General features: G+C 41.1%; 1 protein-coding gene across 1 annotated transcript in view; it reads right to left on the bottom strand.

The window, feature by feature from the left end:
• LOC115419228 (calmodulin-binding transcription activator 1-like) overlaps positions 1-25,225 on the bottom strand; it is a 49,069-nt gene that overhangs the window by 18,128 nt on the left and 5,716 nt on the right. Inside the window, 8 exon segments of the mRNA XM_030133878.1 lie at positions 81-174; positions 176-235; positions 2,127-2,198; positions 3,953-3,967; positions 4,397-4,492; positions 4,495-4,522; positions 7,076-7,143; positions 24,123-24,226. Coding sequence (XP_029989738.1) covers positions 81-174; positions 176-235; positions 2,127-2,198; positions 3,953-3,967; positions 4,397-4,492; positions 4,495-4,522; positions 7,076-7,143; positions 24,123-24,226 — 537 coding nt within the window.

The raw sequence follows: 25,225 nt of genomic DNA, 5'->3' as shown, positions 1-25,225 counted from the left end.
ATATATATATATATATATATATATATAAGTATTTCCAGGTTTAGGAGATGTACAAAGGTTGAAATATGAGATTAACTCACACATAGGTTTGAGTTGCCCAATGAGCTCCTCCTTGCTCCACTTGGCCCACTCCTTCCTGTCTGTGTTGATGGAACAGAGGACAGGACCACATGGCCTTCCCGCTGTCATCCACTGCTGGCACATTCAGGTAGTGTACAAGCACAATGTCTGGGTTCTACAGCACAGAGAGAGAGAGAGAGACACACCACACACCACACACCACACACAAAGACATGCACACACGCAGCATTAGCTTAACACGACTTTTCTTTATTAATTCGTAGTCATGTTCTTACCACATGTGAGAGACAGAATAAAATGACGGAGTCTATTTACAGAGGGAGTGGAGGGAGGGGGATGGAAAGGAAAGCGGGAGAGAAAGTGGAGGTCAGGGAGGAGGTCGGACATAGCGTGTCAGATAAGATTCTCTCACCTGCCCATAAAAGATTTAACAGCTCAAGCCCACTCATCACTCTCTCTAACCCTGCAGAGGCAGTGGAAGTGGCTACATGTGTGTGTCCATGTGTGCATGCAAGTTCTCACTATATTCTCACTATACTGCAGACCACCAGCAGACCTATGGAATTCCTCCCCCATGAATGATTCAACAGGTGCATGTCCATGTGCACATGTGTGCGTGAGAAAGACAGATAGAGGGGGGAGAATCTCCTCTTGATGAAAGATTCAGCAGACAGACTCAGGTGAGGGGGAGGACCTGCTGAGGTGAAACACTTTTCTCTCCAAAAGAGGATGGCACAGTGGGCTGCTATAGCACCACACTGTGCCATGCTACAGCACACAAAGACTGACTTATGATCATATTCACTGATGTGTTTTTATATCTGTGCAAAGAGCAGAAAATGGCACATTAAACATAAAGCAAGTAAAATTTTCCTTCATAATTTCAGACTGCAGGAATCTTGCTAGCTGAGCATAGTGAAAAAGAAAATATATTGAGTAAGGTCATATTCAATTTACCACCCAGTGGCTGCAATGTCCTTGTAAATTTCTTGTGACAAATTATGCAGGAGAATTCTATCAAAGAATATATAAATATGTATGAATTTCCATATTTTAATGAACGTTGCCTGGTATTCAATCTTTTCTTTGAAATGAACAGAGAGGAGCCGTGTAAATGTAGCAGGTAGTTAAGACCTCATCATGTAACCCTGTCGTCTGAAGATGATGAGGTCCTGGTGACCATCTCTTGCATTGCTGATAGAGAAAAAAGAGAGCTCAGTGTGTGTGTGTTAGTTGTGTGTTTGTGTGCAGCTGCTCTCCTGTTGTCTTTCACATGAGCAACAGAGTGAGTCCAACATCTCTATGAAAACAACATGCCTCTATACACAGGGGACACCTGCACATGTGAATTGTGGATATGTGGATATTTGTGGTAGCATGTTGTGTGTATTCTTTGAAGCTGTGGGATCATTCTTAGAAAGGACCACAGTGCCTATAGTGATTGCCTATAGTGAGAATGGTACATTCTGTGCATACATACAGTAAGATATCACCCCGTGTTTGGGAAGCCAAAGTCAACTTCTACTACAAAGCCAAGCATATTCTAGAGGCTCCTATTTATGTGTGGGACTTTCCACTTAATGAAATGGCATCCGGTTTTACTATGACTTCAGTTTTTGTGATAGTATTTTTAGCATAGCGTGCTTCATTAATTTAGAAGAGGAGGATGTTTATTGCTTGTGTAAGCTTTCGCCAAGTCCTGTTTAAAATTACAATGAAATAACAGTTTAATGGCTGAAGCTTCATATAAAACTGAAGATATATTTTATTGTTTCAGGTTGGCCGGTGTCATATAACAAAGCCTTGACACAAGAGGAAAAACATTAATGTTCAACAACCATAAATTGAAGGAGGAAGACTTAAAATAAAAAAAAAAGCACGGTGTTACTAGTGGAAACTAACATGGAAACAACATAGGCTATCTAAGTCTAATAAAACTGTTTCAAGAGATAAATAAATTTTTTTTTATAAACTGTGTTTTGTGAAAATATGTGTTTTGTGAGTAAGTGTGTGATAAAAGGCAGGTGGGGATAGGGGGAGGCTACCTGCAGCAGCCAATAGCATCTACGATGGAAGGTGGGGATGATGGAGGAGTGGACGTAGCAGCCATACAGACACTAGAAAGAGGAAAGGAGAGGAGAGGGGAGGAGAGGGGAGGAGAGGGGACAAGAGGAGATTGCGTGGGTAATCAAGAAAAGAAAAAAAAAGGAGGAAGCAATACAAACAGTGATAAGGAAGGGAGAGGAGGGGTGACAGGAGGACAGCACAGGAGAAAACAGGAGAGGAGAACTTAGGTTATACCCACTTAGGTTGTATTGATTGCGGTGCTAAAACTAAACTGCAGACATGCTGTATGCTCTATGCCTAATGTCTTTTCTAAAACACCATAAATCTGATGTAGACAATTACAGTACAGAAGATTGTGAAATTTACTGCCTCAGCAAGATTAGACATAACCAACTAGGAAATTCAGAAAAAAAAAAAACTGTTGTCAGCTACAGACACTGAAAAAAAGATCTGTACAGCGAAGAAGACAAGAAAGAAGGGAGGAAACCAGGAAGCACAGCGATAAAGGGAAGTGTCAAGGTGGACACGATAAGACAAGGACGCCACAGAGTGTAGTAGTAAGAAGGGACAATCTTCAGCAGAAGATTCTAACAGTTACCATTGTGTCAGTGTGAAAACGTTAGGAGCATATACGCTCGGATATCAGTGCATTTGGTACTTTGTAAGTGTATCAAAACAACATTTTTCTCAGTATCTTAGTTTAAAAAACATTAAAATTCGAAAGCTTTTTATTTTTAACAACAGAGTGCAGACATCTCGACTGCCTGTCAAGACTGCTAAGCAGTAAATAACATTATGCTAAAATAGGGAAAAATAACCACAGAAAAGTAGAGTAAAACATAAACAAGACGACCAATTTGGCCTAACATTTATAGCCTCATTATCAATGTATTATTTATATATTAGTACTCAAAAAATTGGGCTATTTAAGATTCAGTTCTAATGTACTGTGTGTGGATTTTGTCAGAGAAAGGATGAAGCGATGGAAAGAAAAGCATTATATAGAACCCCTCACTGCCACTTTGACATACAGTATCCGACACATTCAAGAATCACGTACATACTTGCAGCAACACACGCCCACAGACAACAAATATAAATAGTTTTTTAAGAACAAATTGCGCACAAATATTCAGCAATCACCTGTATATAATATGCACTTAAAGTCATCCTGTTTCTTTCTCATACACACTTGCACACTTGTATGTTCTTGCCATTTTTACATCCTCCTCAGAAGTAGCCCGCCCTCTATCTAAAGTGTGTTTTGCCAAAGGCAGAGTGCATTTCCATATATTTCCATTTGATATGAGGAGGCTCTCCATCCAGGGTTATGTTTTTCTCTCCTGCTTCCTGCCTCTCTGCATTCCCCTTCTTTCCTTTTGCTCATCTCACTGCTCTGCTCATTCTCTCATTCCCATCTCTTGCTTTACACACTTCCCTGCTTGGTTGCTTGGGGTGGTCCTAGGAAGAGGCGACACAAACAATTACTGAGCAACTACCAAGGAGAAAAACACTTGTCTTGTCAATGCATGTGTGTATTATACACTGAATTCTGTTCATGCGCGACTGCCAAAAAATGTGTGCGAGATGAATGTCAGAGCAAGTGCGAGGTCTTAAATAATAGAGGTGCAGATGGACAAAATTGATCTTGAGGATTCCTTTTACTTGTGTATCTTTTTCACACATTTTCCTGTTCACTTTTAATGCACAAACACTGAGTCCTCTGTAAACATCCATGTGCTACCTCGATGTCTTTCCTTCGCTTTCCATTCTACCTCATTCCTTCTGTTACTGACATATGCACGCTCACTCCTCTCACCTCTTGGTATATTCCTGCTGAATAATCAATTTTTTAGCTGGCTGATGTGACTCAAACACACACACACATACACATACACACACTCACTCACACACACAGACTCTGCCTTGAGACTGGATCGATACCCCTCTCTGTTCTGCTGAAGGAGGCATTGACATCATTCCTGGCCTCAGGCCAAACACACTCTTATCCTTCAGAGAGAGAGAGAGGCAGAGAGAGGAAGAGAGACAGGGATGCTCGAAGAGAACCATACTTTCTCATGTTGCCCTATAGCTCAACCACATGTGTTTGAGTGTATGTTTGTGCTTTGTGTTTATTCAGAGCAACGAGTAAGATAAGCATGAGACAGGTGTTTCAACCATAACCGACACGAGACAAGATTGTCGACTTGATTTTCCATTGCAGCTTCTCACCTCCACTCCCTGGGACTTTCAGCTTCATATGATCCTCTCGGGTGGTCTTTCCCATCTTTCCTTTCTTCCAGCAGTAGCCATCTTTCCTGTACTTCACCTTCTTTCTTGCGGTTAATAGAGGATCATAGAGCCATTTTGAGGCCTAATGAAGGACAAAATAACGTATTAGAGGACACAAAAAATGTGTTTGTTCAGCTGTATCGAAACAATAGTGTGTTGAATTATTTGTAACTGAGGAAAAAAATCACTGAGACGTATTCCAGAAGTATCAAAATTCTTCTGCATTGCTGAATCATAAATACCAGCAAACCCAAGTGTAACACGTTCTTGGTTTAAGCGGTGACGTCAGAAGTTGGTAATGCGCGATCAAGTTAACCGCCCCCCTCCTATCTTACACCTAGGCTTTTGTGTTCATAATTTATGGAGGGTGATTTATCAGCACAGCAGGTACACCGGCCTCTAAGCTCCCATCCTATACACCTGGTGTGATGAACAATGCATGCACACACACAACAGAGCAACACACACTTTAAAAGCCATATATGTGTAGAAAGACAGAGATGCTATAGTGATATCAGCCATGGCAGGACCTACTGCCGTGTGTTCTTTGGGCTCAATGTCAAACCTGCTGCTCAGCAATCAATCATTACACCTCTAAAACATTAAGGACAGGTGTGTGTGTATGTGTGTAGGTGGAGAAAAAATGCTTCTCTACCTTATCTCATGACAACAGAAAGAGAACAGACCTGTTAACAATCAATAAGCTAACATACTTACACGTGCTCATACTCTCTCAGGTATGTGTGCACACAGACACACACATTTCACACCCCCTCCTCATGGTAAACCTCCAGTCTTTATTCTCCATCATACTATCTCTTCATTTTCTCTTTAATGCTCCTTCAGGTCCCTTCATTCTCGTCTCCTGTGTTTTATTCACATCTTTTCATCTCATTGATCCCTGCTACTCCTATCCTAAGTTCTCTTTTTGCTCCTATCCTCTGCCCCCGTGCCCCCCCCAAAAATCTTCCCCAACCACCCACCCCTTGAATTTCATGTAGACACATCTATATGGACTGAGATGATTGCAATTTACTCAGAACACTGTGTGTAGTGAAATTGAATTTACTTTGAGCTGATTTCTTTGACACCTTAAATCTGTCTGTTTGGGGTGAGCCTGCCAGTTCTTAGCGGAGTGGAGACCCCCACCCTCCGATCAAAGCCGAGTTAGTCTCTGTCTCAAGCAGTGTGAGTCATCTCAGAGCTGCTGATTCTAATTATGTTTATGGAGAAGATGGATGAGATCAGATGTGTGCCTGTGTGTGTGGGTGGGTGTGTGTGTGTGTGAATGCACGAGCATGCACGAGCAGGTGTGTGCACATGGATGGTGCCCATGTTCCTCACAAACCCTCCGATTCAAGCAGACATAAATGCTATTGATTGTAACTGGGCTGTGATGTGTGGGATATAAAAAGCTTTTCCACCGTTCCACAGTGTAGCAGAGCGAAAACAGAGAAGGCAAGAGGAGGAGAGTGGGAAAAAAGACGGCAAGATAAGAGACAGAGTGGGCGAGTGAGTGAGTCCAGTAAAGGAGGGAGAGAGGGAGTGAGCAGATGAAAAAAGTGAAAGTAGAAGAAAAGAGGAGGTAACAGTCATTACTTTGAACTGATGAGGTATTTCAGTGAGGGGAGAAATGAAGGTCATTGATTGTTATCTTAATATTACCTCGCACAGGCATGCGCACATGGATACAAAAGGCACACTGACACCCACAGTCACAGCACACGTAAAATGTCCACTGCTCTGTTATCTGGGCTTCTTTCCGTCTGATGGGATTAGGTGTAATCTGTTCTAATCGTGCCTTGTGTCATGTGTAAATGGGATATATCTAACTGCTGCTCAATAACACCAATATGACTGCTGCTTGCCGTTGCTGCTGGGAGGCGTGAGGCTATATGGCAGCACAACCAATCAATGAGAAATCCATCCACAACATAAACTGTGCTGCTGGCCTCAGGCTGCTCCCATGAAGGAGTCCTTCAGCTCTCACAATGGAGTGCAGAGGCATCACCTCAGGCTTTCAGCAGTGTCAGTAATTCAGAAACAGGGCCATGAGGTGACTTCACTTACTTTACTTTACTTTTTTTCCTCTTCTTCTTCCTATTCTTGCTTTCTTGCCTTCTCTCTTTTGTTCTTTTTATATCCTACATCTGTGTAATCTAAAGTAAATGTCAGTGATGTGTATTTTACATTATTCAAGCTACCTCCTTCTAGATTCCATCTCTAAGAAAAGAGATACCTATGGTTCATTCAGATCGATGAATATTCAGTTATGGCATGTAAATCCCTGTTCACACCCCATCTAATATACACATACTACCCCCCCGTATACCCCCCACGTCTGAATTATACATCACTTATCTTAATACATTTACATTCATTAATACTCCATTTCCAGCTGACTAGGTGCTTTACAGTCTGGCCATGTTTTAGCACGTTCTCTCCATGTAGAGTAGCCCATCAGCAGGACCCTTTGGAGACAGTCGATGTACATCTCTAATGTTTTAATCAAACACAGCCAGTCAGTCACTGGGATTAAAACAACGTGAGTCACTGGCTAATTGAGTAATGCTGTGTTAGTACACGGGAGTGTGAGTGTGTAGGTGAAAAAAAATCTCGCCTGTGCTCCTCTCACCTGGTTTTTGGCGATGTCGTCAGCCACTCATCATGTTTCTCAAAAGTGATGAGATATGCAGCAATCTCCTAGAGAGAGAAAGAAAAGACAGAGAGATTTTATTAGTGTGTGTGTATGAGAGTGTGTGCTGAAGATAAAACATAACAGGTATTTCCAGATGACCTGCCGATGCCCACAGACAGTGTGTCACTATCTAATTGCCACGGTGGGGTCTGGGCGGCTGATTGGTCACAGAGCATCCAGTCAGGAGACAGATATAGAAGAGAGACCCTCAGGGCCAACAACCAATCACACTCACCGACACACTGATGTCTCCCTCCACTGGGGAGGAAAAGCTATCTCCTAAACACACACATACACACATACTACATTAACACACATACACACACAGGGGGTGCAGACCCATACACTTGCTGAGAGAGTGCGCTGATAGGAAAAGTTTTCTTGTACTTTGCAGTTTCACAGTTTCCCGTCAGATAAAGCCTGCTCCTAACTTGATTCTTAATTCCTCCGGCTCTCTTTTCATCTCCTCAGCTCTCCTCTCCTCTCCACACTATTTCTATTCTTCTTCCACACTCACATGAATCCAATAAGGAAAAAGAAAGTTCAAATCATACAGGTGCATTCTACCGAGAGTAAGGAAAAACAAAATGTCCACACACACAGGCACACAGAGACACACAGAGATGCAGCCAAAAGAATCTATTGTTTATATCTCCTGCTTTTTAGTCACTCATGCAACAACGCCTTTTCCCTTTGCTCGGTGAACTCTCTCACCCCTGGCTTCCTCCTTGAAACACCATTCTCTCTCTCCCTACCTCTATCTCCCATCTCACCCACTTGTTGTGAAAGACTATGAAATGTAAATTGTCCTCTTAAGGCAATCAGTGTTTGAAATGTGGCACAAAGCAATAGTGAAGAAGACATCAACACTCCTGCACTCCTTCATCTGCCCCCTCAGATCAACAACCTCCTCTCCAGACCCAAACCCTCCCTGTCTCTCTTTGTGTATGTGTGTGTGTGTGTGTGTGTTTAGGTATTTGTCCCAGTTGGCATGAGAGCACTCCAGCTCCACACCGATCAGGCAAGATGGAGGGACGAAGAGGAATAGGAAAAGAAAGGCAGGGAGAGACGAAAAGAGGGAGCAGCTGGAGGGCGCTGGCACTTAACTGGATTGTTTTTTTTTTTTTTTTTAGTATCCTCCATTTGATCCTCATGTCCCCACCCCCTGCTGCCCTCCTCCTGCATTTTTTATGTGTGTCTATAGCGATATATGTGTGTAGGAGAAACCCGTCATCATACTCATAATGATTATTAAGATCAGTTGGACACTGCTAATGTCTGTCTGAAACCCATAAAACTGCACCGATCTAAGTTTAGACTGGACGCACGCTGCCATATTTTTACCCTTAGCTAGGCACAACACCATGCACACACCCTGAACACACACACATAGACACACAAGGAGTGCCTCATTCATTTATGCATCTATTCATTAGCTGTGACAGGCAGCCACCTCTCCTCCTCCCAAACCACTCCGCAGCAAGTCAATATCCTATACGGCCTCCACAGCCCCGGCCAGGCACTTGGGCTCCCCTAGTGACTGTCAGCCAGTGGGAGGCGGGAGGGAGAGAGGAGAAGAAGAGAGGAGACGAGGGGCTGGGAGAGACAGAAGGATGGGAGGATTAAGAAGGAGGGAGAGAGACTTGCAATTAAAGGCCTGCCCCATAAGAGCCATTAAAAAGCCAGAAACAGAGGAGTCAGCTGAAACAGCAGCCTGACACACACTCTAAAACACACCCACACACACACACACTCACACAGTAGACACACACTCCTGCTCACTCCCTCACGAACACACACACACACACACGCACATACACGCCCATGCAAAGAGTGACAGAAGTGAGATGGTGAAGGTCGATCCTCAGGAAGTCGCAGTTATTGTCCCAGTGGATACTAGTGATGGAACGCTTTGAGCATGCCTGGCGACACACTGACCCTTCAGGAATACTGTGTGAGTGTGTATGTGAGTGTGTTAGCCGTGCCAGACACAGGGACAGGGACAAGTATCTTTCTCCCGGGATCTACTCTAGAAACCCAGACGTTCTGCAGGTCTGTGTGAATCTACGCAATCATACATTACAGCAGACCCACTCAATGCACACACACACCTTTTCCAGTCTGTCTGTATTAGAGTAAGCAAAAGAGAGAGAGAGAGAGAGAGAGAGAGACAGAGACAGAGAGAGAGAGAGAGGGAGGGAGGGAGACAGAGAGAGAGAGAGAGAGAGAGAGAGAGAGAGAGAGAGTTACTTAAGAAATATCTAACAAAGTAGAGAGCATGAGTGGGAAGTTAGATTGAAGCGAGCGTTGCAGTTGGGGAAATCAACCTCCCACTCACGCATCACTGAGACCATATCCCTCCAAGAAACTGGTGGCATGTACAGAAAAGCAGACGCAGACAGACACACAGATATGTACGCACACGCAAACACATTCACACACGTTCGCAGGCCTCAGGGAGATTTCCAGAGGAGGGGAGGGGGTCGCCTACACTGCAACAGACTTATCCAGGAGCTTTCCCCAGGGAGATTCTGTTATAGGGTCTGGCCACAGGCTAGTGTGTGCCTGTGTGTAGATGTGTGTGTGTGACTGCATGTATATGTGTGAGGTGTGGGTATATATTACCTTATGGGGATGTAAATTGGTTTCCACAGTTACTTGTGGGGACTTGGCTGCCTTATGGAAAAAATACATGTATCCATTACATAAATCATTAAACTTAAGAGTTTAAGGTTGGGGTTAGAGTAAGGTTAAGGGTAGAATAAAGGTCAGGCATGTTGTGGAGAAAAAAGTCTCCAAGAAATGAATGCAAGTCTGTGTAATGTTCCCTCAACACAAATAAAGCCAACATTTTTTGATATTTGTATAGTTGTGTGGGTAAATCTATAGTTGGGGGGATAATTGTACGCTGTGGAGAACATTGTACTTAGTTTCTCTAGTTGGACAATAGGCTATTTTTAGTCTTAAGCACTCAGTTGTGATGGTTAAAGTTATGGTTAGGGGCAAGGGAATGTGTATATCATTGAAATGTTCTCATAAAGATAGAGAGTCAGACATTTGTGTGTATGTGTGTGTGCACATACTTGAAGTCATATTGATGAGCATCACCCGACTGAGATCTGGGCAAACAGAGTTGTCTGCAAACATGGAACTGTCACATCCATTCGAAATGCCTCAAATGAAGACTGCTGGTGGTTTTACACCACAGAAATCCATTTGGCACTGAACAGTTTATTTTGGTGGCCAGTAGGTAGCAAACTGAAGTGTCCTATTCAACTACAGAATCATTTCAGGCCTTTCTCCTTGAGCGTGGTAAGTCTTGTATACATATATGGAGGAAAGAACTGCATTAGCATTATCAGGGGAGGTCTGCTGATGCTGTAATTTGTTCCTGAGCACCTCCACCGCTTTTCTCTTTCCCAGAACAACCCTGTCAGTGTCTGACATTGATAGACACTCTATCCAAAATTGCCTCCCGTTTTTATTATTTCATTTTTTGCAGACTACAGGCTTCTCTGTGCTTTTTTTTGTATCTGGAGCACTATCTCAGCCATTTGTTCAACCCACATTTTATTGATCATAGTCTATTTTAAAACATTTCTCAGAATAAAGGTTCATTATATATATTTTGCATTACAATGACAATTTTATGCTAAACCCTACACAATTACATTTAAACAGCAATGATCAATAATCTATTAGGATTGTGCAGCCTGCAGGCATGTCATTACCACAGTTTTGACAGAAACACGGCTGATATCAGCATCTTCCTTGCTATAGACAGTCCCAAAGTGGCATCTATGTGACCTCTAAATTCACTGCTATAGACTTCCATACAGTAAGGGCTGCTTCGTTGTTAACTGCAAACTTAAGACTATTATGTTGCAAAGAGGGAGCTAAATTGAGAGTTAGCTCTGTTGAGCTTTAGGCTGATATAAATGATGTGATGCCTATTGTACACCAGCCCAATAATGTCTTGTTTGCACTCTGTTCCTCTAACCTGGCTAATTAAAATGTGTAGCTCTCAACAGAAGCAGAGCCAGACAATGAGTTTCGACAAGGATAATTTTGCTCTGATCTAGCCACACAAAATTTCATCAAGTCTATTGTAAACCACAGCAATAATGTGTAGTTTGTATTATATTCCCACACTGCCTCACTCCCTACTGTGTTTTACTTTCAACAGCCTTTATATTACCTCCACTGGCTAATACAAATGCTTAATGCTGTTTCCATAACAACTGTTGCAAAGCCCCTGATCAGAATTCCTCTCAAGCTTGCCTTGTGTTTATCATATAAACACCTCATCACACACTGGGCAACACACACATACACGTACATGGACATAAAAGGCCTGTACACACATGCATACAAATGGGCCATCTATTAATACGTAAAATTGTGTGAAGAAAATAAATAAAACTTGTCATGGCTCCCTCTGTCTCTGCACTTGTTCTTTATGGGACTCACACTGCATAGACAAACACACTGTTGAACACACACACACAGCCATCAATATATCTTTGAACACCTACATGCACATACACACACGTGGTGCTACTGTTTCATTGGAGGACGAGGTCTGACCTTCAGGAGGGACCCACCCCTGTCACCTGGTTGGGAGAGTGGCATGCACGTCACATCCATCTCTGTCACACCATAATTCACCATTACCCACACACATGCAATACATGTGCACAAAACTCTTTGTCATGTCAGATGTAACGCATGCTTTGAGCACAAGCATGCAATAGCACTAGTATATACGTACATATACACACACAGATCCGATAGGCTGGTCTCAGAAGAGTCTATGTGGTGGCTGCTGCCCATGTGGAGTGACGGCTTTATAATGAAATAGTCCACTCTCCTCCCCTCACCCGCCTTCCCTCTGCTTTTGGTTTGACCTCTTTACTTTCTTTCCCCTCTCCTCCCTCCAGCTCGCCCACTTCCTTTTGTTTCTGTCTCATTTCTCTCTCATCTTCAATATAACGAAGTCCAAGTGGTGAAATGCACACACACGCACACACACACTATATGGAAAGTAGCACAAACTTTTTTAGCAGAGACCTAAGAGCAAAGAAGAGTCAGCCTGATCCACTGAGGGAACATCAATCATATTTTTCTACAACTTCCCCTCTATTGCGCACCTTACCTGTCCTCTTCCTCTTGACTCATATTTGCATTTTAGGAGACAGCCCCCTCTCCCTCAGCGGGGGGCTGAACACATCAAAGACGGCAACAGGTGTGTGGTGTCAAACACAATGCCAGGGCCCCCGCTGTGCTAGGGTGTCTTGGATAAAGCCTGTCAGCCTTGTCCTGTCCTCAAAAACTCCCATAAATTTAAGCGGAATAGCGTGTGCGTACGTACACAGTGAGACGTAGATTTGAAATTCCTAATGACAAATACACGATTGCCAGTGGAGAGAGGAAGGAGAAATAGAGAATGGCAGAGAAGGTGGGGGGTATGTGAATGAAGACGTCTCCAGTGGTTGTGTTAACCCCTAATGTCTCATCTCAGTGTGAGTCATTCTGCCCTCAGAGGCTCATCTGTGCTCTGCTGTTGTTGTTATTGTTATTGAGGAGGTTTTCTATGCTGAAGGGAGAGAGACAGAGATACAAAGAAAGACATAGGAAGAGACAGTGAGAGAGAGGAAGATGGAAAGAGAGAGTCAGGGGGAGAGAGAGAGAAGAAATAGTATGTGCCACCTCTCATTGGCATAAATACTTGTTTACAACAAGACATAAATTGGCACCCTGTCAGTCAGTCTCTCTATTTCTCTCTCTACTAACTCCCTTACTCTATTTCCCTCTCTGTCTCTATCTGTCTCTCTCCCTCTTCTTCTCTCCCTCTGTGCTGCTAAGCGTATTACAACACTCCCTGGTTCAGCCCTCTCTCATTACCATATTCTAATTACATTCGTTAAGGGGAGCATTTGGGAGTTTAATGAATAAATTTGAAAGATGGGTCTCCGTGGCGATCTTTAGGTTTGTCTCCTCCTCAACTAAGTAAGGATGGGAGCATATGTGTGGGTATGTGCTTGTGCGGTTTATGCGTGAGCTTGCACACCTGTTCAGTATGTGTGTGCCATCAGTAAATATCACTGTAGCTCCATTTCAGAAGAAACAAACAAATCTAGTTAACTGCTGGAGCTCACTCTGGAAAAAAATCAATTCAGAATTCTGTTTGCCTCCGCCAAATAAAGATTTCATGTCATTTGTTTGTTGTTTTGGAAAAAACTTGGAGCCACCCATGTTGAACCCATGCATATTTAACTCTCCTCATGCCTCAAAAACAAACTGCCAAAGACAAGCGTCAATTTAGAGATGTACAAATTGTCTGCAATTTCTAATTTTTCTTTTCTACTGACAATAGACCAGCAGACTGCATACTGGCAGACAGGCAGGTGGAGTTAAAACAATCATAAGCAAAAGTAAACATTAAAGGTTACCAACCCGGCTCCAGTGACTGGCTTCCACTGTTGTGCAGTTTGATCTGTCTGTGCCTAGGACGAAGCCCTGGGCTGTAGACCTGAATAGACTGCTACTAAGGGCCCTGCACTCATTCTTTCAGGGTATTGCAAAATGTGATATACCTTTCACATGGTTTAATAAAGAAGTCCCAAATGGATCCCCAATACTGATGATTGCCAGCTTCTGTTTCAAGTCTAGGCGTGTGTGAAAAAAACACATCTCTTGTTTTGAAAGGTAACTTTTTCAAGTCTAACCATAGTTACGTACAATTAAACAATGCCACGAAAGCCAAAGAAATGAAGAAAAGCAGTGAAATCTAATTCAACCCTTTCTCCACAGACTCCGCTTTTACATTTGCAGCTAAAGTCAGTTAAATGTCGGCGTTCTCTTCTATCCCGGTCTCAGCAAGGGTTTAGTCATTTTCTTGTTGACTTTTACAGGGCTGCAAATCAGGAGTCAGCAGAATTTGGACAGTGTCTAGAACCTCTTTATTACATCTTGTGATAAAAAGTATGGATTTGTGATATTTTGAATTCAGCCTGATGTAGACTGTAAAAGCATACTGAAATATTTCCATGACATTCGCTTGACTGAAACTAATGCAGAACAGGCTGTACTCACGGTAGCCAAAAAAAAAAATATTTGGACAGTGATATGCTGCAAGTGATAATATCAGAAATATGTTGCTACACCACAAACAGTCTGTAAATGTACAGTACAGTGTATCATTAGAGCGAAAGGGGCTCCTCTTCACTGTGACTAAAGTATGTGTACAGTGATGATGTACTGCACAAGGTAGAGCCCAGTGTCATCACCTTCTCTTCAAGCACTATGAGTCATGAAGTGGGCGCCAAACTATCTTTATCTCTATTTTTGCAAGTTGTCTATAATGTAGGAAACATGTATATAAATAAATAAAGAGGAAGATGAGAAATATAGGCAACATTTATAATGTTAAAACAGCAGCTATTACTGTTGCTTATAGAAGCTATCAGGACCCCTGGGAGACATTTTCTTCATCTAAATATGGTTGTTTCATGTCTAGCGAATGCGTAGCCATTTAAAAATTGCTCTAATTTACTGCGCTTTTAGATGCTGAGAAAGGGACAGACATCAGTCATTTCCTGCCATGGTATCCTGCTAACTTTCCACCTCATATGAACTGTAATGGGCTGTGACTTTCTAGTTCAACATGCAATGACACCTTAGAGCAGACAGAGACTATAGCTTATATGGTCTCGCTGAAAAAGTGGTGCAGATGTTGTGTAGTGGATACTGTTCAAGCTCACTAGTTGGCAAGCTACAGCATGTACAGGTATATGGTGCAGACATACTGCCAGGACATATATGCTGCCAACAAGAAGCAATTATGCTGTTAGGTTTAACACTGGCAAATACCTGCTTTTAGGCTGGGCATCTTGCTGTTTTCATGTTTTTTTCTGTGTATGCTCTCTTGCTTGCAGTTATCTAACACTGGATAATAATATCATTTTCTTGGACAGAACAATATTGCTCCAAATATTAGAGAGGAATTTCCAGGGAAACAGAAATAGTGTTAATAGAAACTTTGGAAAAAGAGACATGAATGAACATGGTTCTCAGTCTCTGTCACTTGGCCATTCATATTAGTTCATCACATTATTATGTATCATCCCCCCACGACTTTATGATGTACGTGCAAACAATTAAACACATGCACTGTCAGTATGCAAATGCAGGATCAGTATACCTTATATAGTTGCCTCCTTAGAGTACAAGATGATGGATGATATATTACAGCTGAGCTGGTCTTAGACTAATGACACAGCGGCATTACAATACATAACTTAGTACACAGCTAATACTGTATATGCAGAGACAGAACACACACACATACACACAAATGCCACCTTGTTTAATCCCCTAGGAATCAGTGAAATTTGATTACTGTGACTTTTACAAACACACTCCATATAAGAGTAGACATTCCATACATCAGCAAGAGGGAAGAAGAGGAGGAGGAGGAGGAGGAGGAGGAAGAAGAGCAGACAGCGATGGAGGAATACATGATGCTTGACAGAGCTGCAGTTTGATAGGGGAAAATGCTGGACACATACTGTGGTCTCAGATATCACTACCAAGACATGAAGTGCAACTCAAACACATACACATAAACACAAATGTCTCATCCGTACTGTGGAAAATGTGCGAAAGTATAAATGTATGTTTACCAGTAAATGTATACATTTCCCAAGATACACCTTGTGATTGTGTACATTTCCAGCATAATGTTAGTGGAAAATGCTAGTCACGGCACCATGAGATTCACACTTCTCTCATAATGTTTTGTTACCTCAGCCAAGGAGGTTATGTGATCACATGCGCTTGTTTGTCTTTCTGCCTGTCCATCTGTCTGAATTATACAAAAACTACTGTACTGATTCACATGAAACTTGGTGAATAGGTGGCACATGGGGTAACACAAACCCATTAGATTATGGTGCAGGTCCCTAAAAAGAGCTAGAGTGGAATGCCAGTATCCAGTATGGAGTATGCCAGCCTATTGTGGACAGAAAAGAAAAATCAGAAATTGCAGACAATTTGTGCATCTGTAAATGGCCTGGAATGTTTTAGTTTTAGTTTTTGTCTTTTTCATTGTAGAAGATGACCAATTTACCCTTGGGCTTAGTTGTGGAAATACATCTGTAACAAATTAAAAATGGAAAAGTATGTGTTTATGAATTGTTTGTTAGGTTTTCATGCATGTTATCGTATTATCACATGATCGCTATAACAAAATATAACACAATTGTGTCTAATTTTAGTTGGTAAAGTTTATGTAGTTTTCCCAAAAACACAAAAAATAATGCCTGATATTCTCAAGGAGACATGGAAAGCACTTACAACCCTGGATAAAAACTTAAACTAGTAATTGTTAGTTTATTTAATAGGAACAGAATGGATAAACATTGTTACATAGTGGGAACAATGTAGCAGATGAATCACATCTAGCTGAAGCTAATTTGCAGTTTCTGTTCCTTGTTAGGCTAAACACAACTTGCTTGCCTCAAAATTAAATTCCAAACAAAACCCCACAAGGCCAAAAACTTACTGATGATGACTCTTATTAAAAAAACAAAACACTAACTCACATATTCTTCCTGGTCGACACTGCATTCTGGATAAATTTGTAAGAGAAGGCTAATGTGCATAAGGCTCCTCACAGTGTGTCGTAAACACAGCAGGAGAGCTTTACCATAATGGCTTCTACTCTCATTAACAGGGAAATGCAGCATTGACAGATTTACCTTGAGAATCACCTACCACTAAATGCTAAACATTTCCCAATTCTGTGGCTGATAATTTAAAATCACTACTAAATATTAACATTTATTGTACTCCACAATACCATAATGGAATCAAATGTACAGAGAGCAAATTATTAATAAGTTAAAGAAATTATAGTGTTTTGAATAACCCCAGCAAGTCGACATTTTTATTATAGCATTGTTTTTTCATTATAAATGATTCTGTACACACAGTACAATTAAACAGACATATAATCTCACCAGTTTAATTAAAAATAGAGCTGCAGTTTATGAGCAGCCACCAGTGAGTTTGTGAAGCCAAGCAAACCAATATCTCTGTCATACATCAACAAAACTAACATTTTAACCTTAGAGAAAGATTTTAAAATACAAATTACTGTTTGCTACAGTCTTCGATGGGACTATTTTGGCATTTAAAATAATGATTTTTTTTCCTTTAATCTGCTTATTTTTTGCATCTTGTACAAATTTTTGGATGTTGACAATAGTATAAAGGTGTTAATAATACAGTGTGCACAATAACAGAGGGAATTACAGCGTGAAAAACACAATTGTGTGCACATTAAAATTATCCCCAGCATTTGAGTGGTTGTTAACTGAACTGAGCTAAACCTGAAACATATGAACACACAACAAATCTATATCAAATCTAACATACAAAGATACAACATTTGTATGCACTGACCATAACATTTGATGCATTATATCAGTTAAAAGATGTAATAAATTTGGACACACTGACTTGAAAGGACTGTGACAACCTAATGTCTTTAAAATCCCTATTTTTGAGTGCCTCTTAGATGAAACCTGCATCTAAGAGAATGTTTTGTTTTTGTTGATTTATGCATTAGACTAGCAGTACAGCTAAGGAGCATCCTAATGAACAATAAACAACCAAAACTGTAATGTGTCTAACCACTGAACATGAGACAAACACCAACCAACAGAGAAAAACTGAACTGCACAATAAATCCACATTGTAAAAATTATAATTTTTGAGTGTAGGTTGATTTAATCACCAGTCAGATGTTTCCTGTCACCAACTGACCATGTGTGGGTCTCAAGTTAGCATTTTGTATAATTTTGTGTGTTTTAGACTTCAAAATCTTACATTTACACTCACATTTAATTGCAGAATTGTCTACGGAGGTTTTACAAAAGTCTTTTTCATTTTTTGTAATGTAGTGTGAATGTATATGCCATTATTTTCACTTTACCCAAGGCAACAAACTTTGTAGAATATGAACTGCACATATAATTAGCTCTGGAAATTCAGGACAAGGTATGTCTATTTAAGTCTCTTTAATACTTCAAGTGTGTTTAAGTCAGCTAACAAAACCACACATATGTTCAGTAAATATAAATAAATAAATAAATAAATAAATAAATCAATAGAGTTTACACATCTGAAATGCTTCATTTACAGTGGGATGTTTGTTGACAATTGTCTACTGTTTGGGGTTGTATAGATGCACAATTGCCTTGCTGCTGTATATGTATCCTATATCCCTGCAAAGTCTGAGCTAAATAAAGTTAGAAAGTTATCTATACCATCCTATACAGTACTGCAAGCAAGAGTTCAAAGACCATATGTGGGTGTGCACAAACTCATTTTAATGCTTTATCTGTCTCCACTGAATTAAATCTAATTTACACATGAGTCACATATTACAGGACATCTGATGATACAAAAAGTATTGTCTCCACTGCACAGCCTGGCTTCTTAGTACAGCAGGCACTGCTGGTCATTCAGTTTGTTGAGGTTGTGTTTGGAATCTAACAGGAAGTTAAAAGACGAAACATGCTCACACACTCACATACACACAAACGATGTCACACGTACATAGCACCCACATACTCGCAGTCACACATTCCCACTGTTTAATATATTTCTGTGTCTCCAGTTAACAATATTTTGTGTCAAATTATAGTGGGCAAGATAAATAGTGGGTCTGTGCAACACGGAGAAAATAGAACAAGAAGAAAATGTGAAGAGGAGAGGAGAGGAGAGGAGAGGAGAGGAGAGGAGAGGAGAGGAGAGGAGAGGAGAGGAGAGGAGAGGAGAGGAGAGGAGAGGAGAGGAGAGGAATTTAAACTTCTTCCTCAGACACCTGGCTTTTTCCAGACTAGACTTGTAAAACCTGGTTAATGCCATTCCCCTTGTGAACTTGAATGTGCGAAATATCTACATGACTGAAAGTCACTGAAATATAGATCCTAACATTTTTAAAGTCTGCACAGACATTTCCTTCCCACAGAGTGCAAAACCATTTGCAAATGAAAAGCTCGGTAGATAAGTGCTTGTATAGACAAGGAAATTACATGTATGAATAATATGAATCTAATTAATTCTTTTCATTGCTCTGCATTTGGATTATATTGGTCAGCAGGACAGTATGGATGTCTGGGGTTGGAGCAGAAATGGAAGTCATAACAGACACAAAATGACGCTGGGTGTTAATTGGGCTATGCTTGGCTCAGAGAAAGATGGAGAGATAGACAAAGAGGAGGAGAAAAGAGATAGGGAGGGAAAGAGAGAGCCTGGAGGACTAATTAGTGATTATAACTTGGCGCTCTCCAAACATAAAATATTTCTCAACCCAAAAGACAGAGGAATGATTAAAAATAAAAGAATAGGAATCAAACACAAGGAGCTGTGAAAAAACCCTCTGGTATTGTGTGTGCATGTTTCTGTGAGTCTGTATGTGTGCATGAGTGCATGGATGTGAATGTGTGTGAGTATGTCTTGCCGTCTTTGCCCCCTCATTAAACTATGCTTTACTCTGGTAAACGGCAACAGCACAGAGCTCAATGTCAACTGCAGAGGTTACAGCCATAGGCAGGCTCTGGGACACACACTCAAACACACACTGACACGGATAGACCTAATCTCTCACAAACATGTTATCTAACAAATGCATGAACAGCACACCCATGCCATTTTTAAAAACTTTCAGTGAGTTTCCAAAGGTGTGTCACTTTTGTCTTTGTTCTGACACATGCAGCCAACAAAATGGAGTGTCAGCCTCTCCAGGTCTCGTGCCAGTGTGAGCTGGACATTAGCAATTCACACATCAAAGTCATAAATCAAGGGCACCCTTCGCCACAGTATAAATGGAACACAGAGGTCTGGAACCGGCTGTCTGCTTAAGGTGTCGCTCTGGGTTTCCTATCATGTAACATTAGTGTTTTTCACATAGTCTGTTAAGTGACATTTAGCGTGGTCACTGTACTACTTCTTTTCCTGACACTTCCCCTCATTTCACCTCATGTTACATGTGGAGTGGAAGAGGAAGTACGCCTATGAAGAAATCCATTCAGTGTATGTATTCGTGATAAAGACATTAATGAGACACACAGAGATAGGTGAGCATGTCTCTCAGGTCAATACAAAAGTGGTTGTTTAACAAGCAAAGCTTTTTTCGGGGTGGAGGGCAACATGTTCACAATCACAAGCAGAGGCTCTCACAATGTCACATCTTTCTTATCACTTTCGATACAGTGTTTGTGTCACACATGCTACATCAATCATACCATTAACACAAATTCACATGCACAGACACCCAATCTGTTACCATGGGAACACCTCCCCCTGCTACACACACATACACACAGGAGGCAGATGGGCCAGTGGTCTAAAATGTATATGCTTTTTCATCTGCTTCTCATTCAAGTAATCGTGTTAGTGTCATGTAGTGGCACAACCAGACATGAGCGTGTGTGAAATGTCAACTGGCTGCCTTCACACTATGCGTTTTTCACAGCATGATGAGAATGGAGTTCTACAATAAATAAAACACTGCATGTTTCATATCATATTACTTTATATCATTAATAGCAAAATAATCCTGTCTACTCACTCTTTTTTTTATCACCAATACAACTGAGGAATATGCTGTGAGCAGACTCACATGCAAAAGCGCTGTGACAAGGACGGCTGTCGAGTGTGTGATGTACTGAAGTCTGTACCAAACCGTTGCATCATTCGAATCATAGTGGGGGGGCTGCTCTGAAGTGAAGCCTTTAAAATGCACATTAAATCATGCACTGAAGAGCAATTCACACTGTGTGTGTTATGTTCATGTTTAATAGTTGGTATTTTCACTTTCCAAAAGGAACTTAGTATTTAACTTAGTTTGACATATTAAAATATGTGACATCCAGTAAGGTCCTCACAAGAGTATTTACATGTCCTCATTTACTGAATCCTAGATTTGCCTAAAGTTTGTCCATGTCTAGATTTGAGGAACTTCAATAGTCTCTTTATTTTAGCACTCCAAAGAAACCACACCAAAAGTCATTCCTGATAGATTGATAAAACAGACCATCAGTCTGTCCACCTGAGTGTGGTTTGTTATCGAAAACTAGTCTATAGTCAATTACCACGGACAGATACACATACACCCCCAATCTCTTATTGAACAAAAGGCTCACGCCTCCGCTCAGCCCTTCAGGGAGGAATCCATCCCTCCATCCCAGAATAATTTCACACATCAGTAGATACACAAAAGAGAGAGAGAGGAAGGGAAGAGGCAAAGGGAAGGAGGAGAGGAAAGGAGAGAGAGGAGGAGTAGTCAGGTTAAAAATGTATGGGGTCACAGCTCAGTGCATGTGGGAGGCCAAGGTGTGGGGAGAGCCATGCGTGACAAAACAGACATCAGAGGATCACATGAAATTGTGCATGTGCACATGAAAACAATGGACACGCATGCACACAGACACACAGTACATAGACACATGCATGGCATGAAAAAGGTGACATATCAGATGAAGACTTGTCGGAGTTGGTTCTGACTTAATCAAAGCCATCTTCCTCCAAACAGAGGATGGTAATCTCTACATGTGTCACACTCTCCTTGTCTTATTCACAAAGAAACACATATATGCACATAGACTCATATTCAGGATAATCCTAATTCTACATGCAGACATTTATAAACATCTTCACCAAAAAAAATCATCCAAACAGTGAAGATGAAATAACAGAAAATTCAATAGGTATACGAAGGAATTTTCAACACAGTATGTGTCAATAACACCCTGCATTTTTTTGTTTTTCGAGCAACAAAAAGACTAGAATCGTATTATTACTGTGAAATTAGTACAGACACATAGAAAGAATGTGCCTCAATAAAGGCCTCTAAAACTTCCTAATTTGACAGTTAACTTGACAGGTGATACCTGATGGTTTTAAAATTGCATTACCTACAATGTATAAACTCTCTGTGTGTATAGAATTTGATCAATGATGATTTCAATTTACAATGTGCCACTGACAAAAACTGCTACAGTTCTCGCAATGTCTGCAATATAGACAGATATAAATCAAGAAACAGAAAAAAATCAATTCTTATGTTGCTGCAGCTACAAAATAATCGACTGCAATAATCATATCTCAGACACACTCACACGCATATGCTTCTGCAGACAGAATACATACATGCACTAGACACCCAAGTGAGCATCCACACTGCTCTACTCTGAAAGAGCCAAGCAGGAGCAGCAGCAGACACAATGGAGTGTTTAAGTATGCAGGAAACTTTATGCCTGGTGGAAGAGGAGCTTTGAAGGAATCCACTGAGGGACACCCAACCTCCCCCTGAACTGAGCCTGTACCTCCTCATCACAGAGGGAGAGAGACATGGAGAAAGAGGAAGAGAGAGAGGGAAGAGGAAATGAAATGAAACATGAAGATAGAGAGGACTAGATGTTGGAAAGGAGACTGATGGAGAAGGAGTGAGGGCAGCTCTGGTCTTGTGCCTTGTGAACAATTGCTCTAGTCGATGTGCAGAAGTCCCTAACCAGTAGTGGTTCCTGTTATTCTGAAACCATACACACACAGACACACACATAGTGTCTATCATATGAACACACTGTTCAGTAGGCACCGTGCTTAACTCCCAGGTCCCAGTATGACCTTCATGAGATGGATTGCATGAAAAATGTAATGACTTTCCTGAGAGAAAAACCACAGGCCAAATCAGCTTGCATTGCATAATAATGCTCGACTTGGTAATCAATAACACAACACACAAACACACATCCATAAATGGAGTGCACAGCCTGCACATGGAGAAAATGTCTCGGCAGAGGCCAACCACATCACAATGGATGGAGCAAACCACCAGTGGAGAGCTGTGCAATGCATAAACAAGGAGCTATTGACGATAAATGCCTGCATCCATTTCCACCCATCAAACACTTCCCTAAGCTAACAGCTTAAGTCTGGAACAACATGCAACTCTAAAAAGCTTTTCACACCCCAAATGTTTAGCTCAGGGTTATCTCTGGTGGAGAGTAAAGACTTATCCCAACCTAATTTGGCCCAATTTTACACTGTTCCACGTAGCCAGCAGGATTATAAGTATCTATTGTTCATGGTGCAAATATGATGCTAATATTGCTCCAGAACAGGACAGTTTAAACCTTGTATTAACAATTAGTATCTATATGTTCATGTGAAACAGTCAAAGCTTGCTAAAAGTACTAAAACACAGTTAACACTAAATAAAGTGAAGTGCAAAAAGCCCTTAAGTCACAACTTCCTTTCATGATCAAATCCTCTGGGTGCATGGCCACTGCTTATGTTGTTTATACCTCAAAGACAGCTTCTCAATTTTGTCTTTATTTTTTATTTTGGAGGACAACACACGCTGTAACTAGAGCATCATTTTCACACATGCACAGTGCAAGAAAATGTAAGTTTAAGCAGAAATGTGCCACACATTTAACAGCTTGCTATGGTTTGCATAGCAACAATGTTAGTGTTCAGATAACAATCTTTATCCTCGACCATAGTTTTTTTTTTTTTGTTGTGATCCAGCAACACCCAACAGTAGAAACATCCAATCTGTAGGCTCATTTCCTGTTCCTTAGCTTCTAAGCCCTACAGTTTTAGACCCAGGAACCCCTGATTCTGACGCCTTTACCCAGACTTGTTTGGATTCCAAAGAAAAATAGACAGCAGCAAGCCAAATGGAACATACAGTTAGTGGGATTTTGGCAGTGAGCTCAGGTTGTTGTTTTTATTATTTCTAAATGTCACTGTTTTAGGGTCTCATAATGAAAAGCTGCCATTGTGTTGTTTACCTTCCCTTCATGCCACAGTGTGACATTAGCTAGAGATGAGTCACCCAGCAGAAACGCACACAAAGTTCATCTCACTGTCACAGATATTTCCCTCAAGTGTGTCTCATTCTCACCTCGTTGGTGTTCCAGCGATGGCGCTCCTTGGGCAGAGAGGAACATTTGGGTAGACACTCAAGCAGCTTCTTAGGAAGGTAGATCTTTAACTGGCCTGGTTCATCTGGAGTGAAGAGGAAGGTGGAGAAGAGCGAGAATGAATTTAAAGGAAAATAAATGATGGATGAGGAAAAAGAGAAAGAAAATTTCATCAGGCAGATGACAATACTAAAACACAACACCTCCAGCATGAGGCTGAGTAAAACTCGCTCTGTACAACATTTTAATACTTAGATACATATTCATTTCTCTTCTTTTTTTTTTTAAGAAATGTTGTTCTATCAACAGGCTTAATTAGAGATGGAGTATTACATTTATCGGGTAACACAGCCAAGTATTGTTGGCTTAGAGGTGTAAAGAGATGACAGGCTGATAGTATTGCCCAGGAAAAATGTTATAACTAATTAATGAAACAAAAGCCAAGCAAGCCCCCCATCATGTTTCATATTTCCATGTCATTTCTTATGGTGATTTACAGTGATGCTTGATCAGTATGGCTGCTAAGCAAGAGGCCATGCACAAGACTTGTTAAGTGTTCAGGGACAGAGGAATAGCAATGCATTTATTTTTGGGCAGTAGGTGGGGGTGCATACCTTACCCGGGGCCCACAAGGTACCATATTTGGATTAAGGAGAATCCATTATCATACATTATCAGTGCATTTGGGGTTGGTAACAATCATGGCCAACCACATGGGCATCTCTTATCCCCTTTAAAAGCAATGCTCTCCCCATACAGTTTTATAATGGAAAAGAGACTCCCAACCAGCTCCTCCTGAGAGGAAAGTAATATACAGGAGCAGGTGAGCGGCAAGTGCAAATATACAGCAGCCAAAATGCTGCTATGGGAAGAGATGATGTTTAATTTAAAGCTTATTTCATGTTTCTGTACACCCTATCCTTGCTGGGAGCACCATGTTTTTGCACTTAATGGTAATTTATTTCATTTCACACACTAACCACAGTTAAGGTGACATGGATAAGTAAAATCTGCAATTAACCTTTAACCTCTTGGCATAGCCTTGAAGGATGAAACCATAAAAAGACCAAAACTAGCAATAAAT

This window comes from Sphaeramia orbicularis, chromosome 5 (assembly GCF_902148855.1).
Source record: "Sphaeramia orbicularis chromosome 5, fSphaOr1.1, whole genome shotgun sequence".
In the NCBI taxonomy this organism is placed as follows: Eukaryota; Metazoa; Chordata; class Actinopteri; order Kurtiformes; family Apogonidae; genus Sphaeramia; species Sphaeramia orbicularis.
Note: the sequence above shows the minus strand (reverse complement) of the source record. Positions and strands in the feature narration are given on the sequence as shown.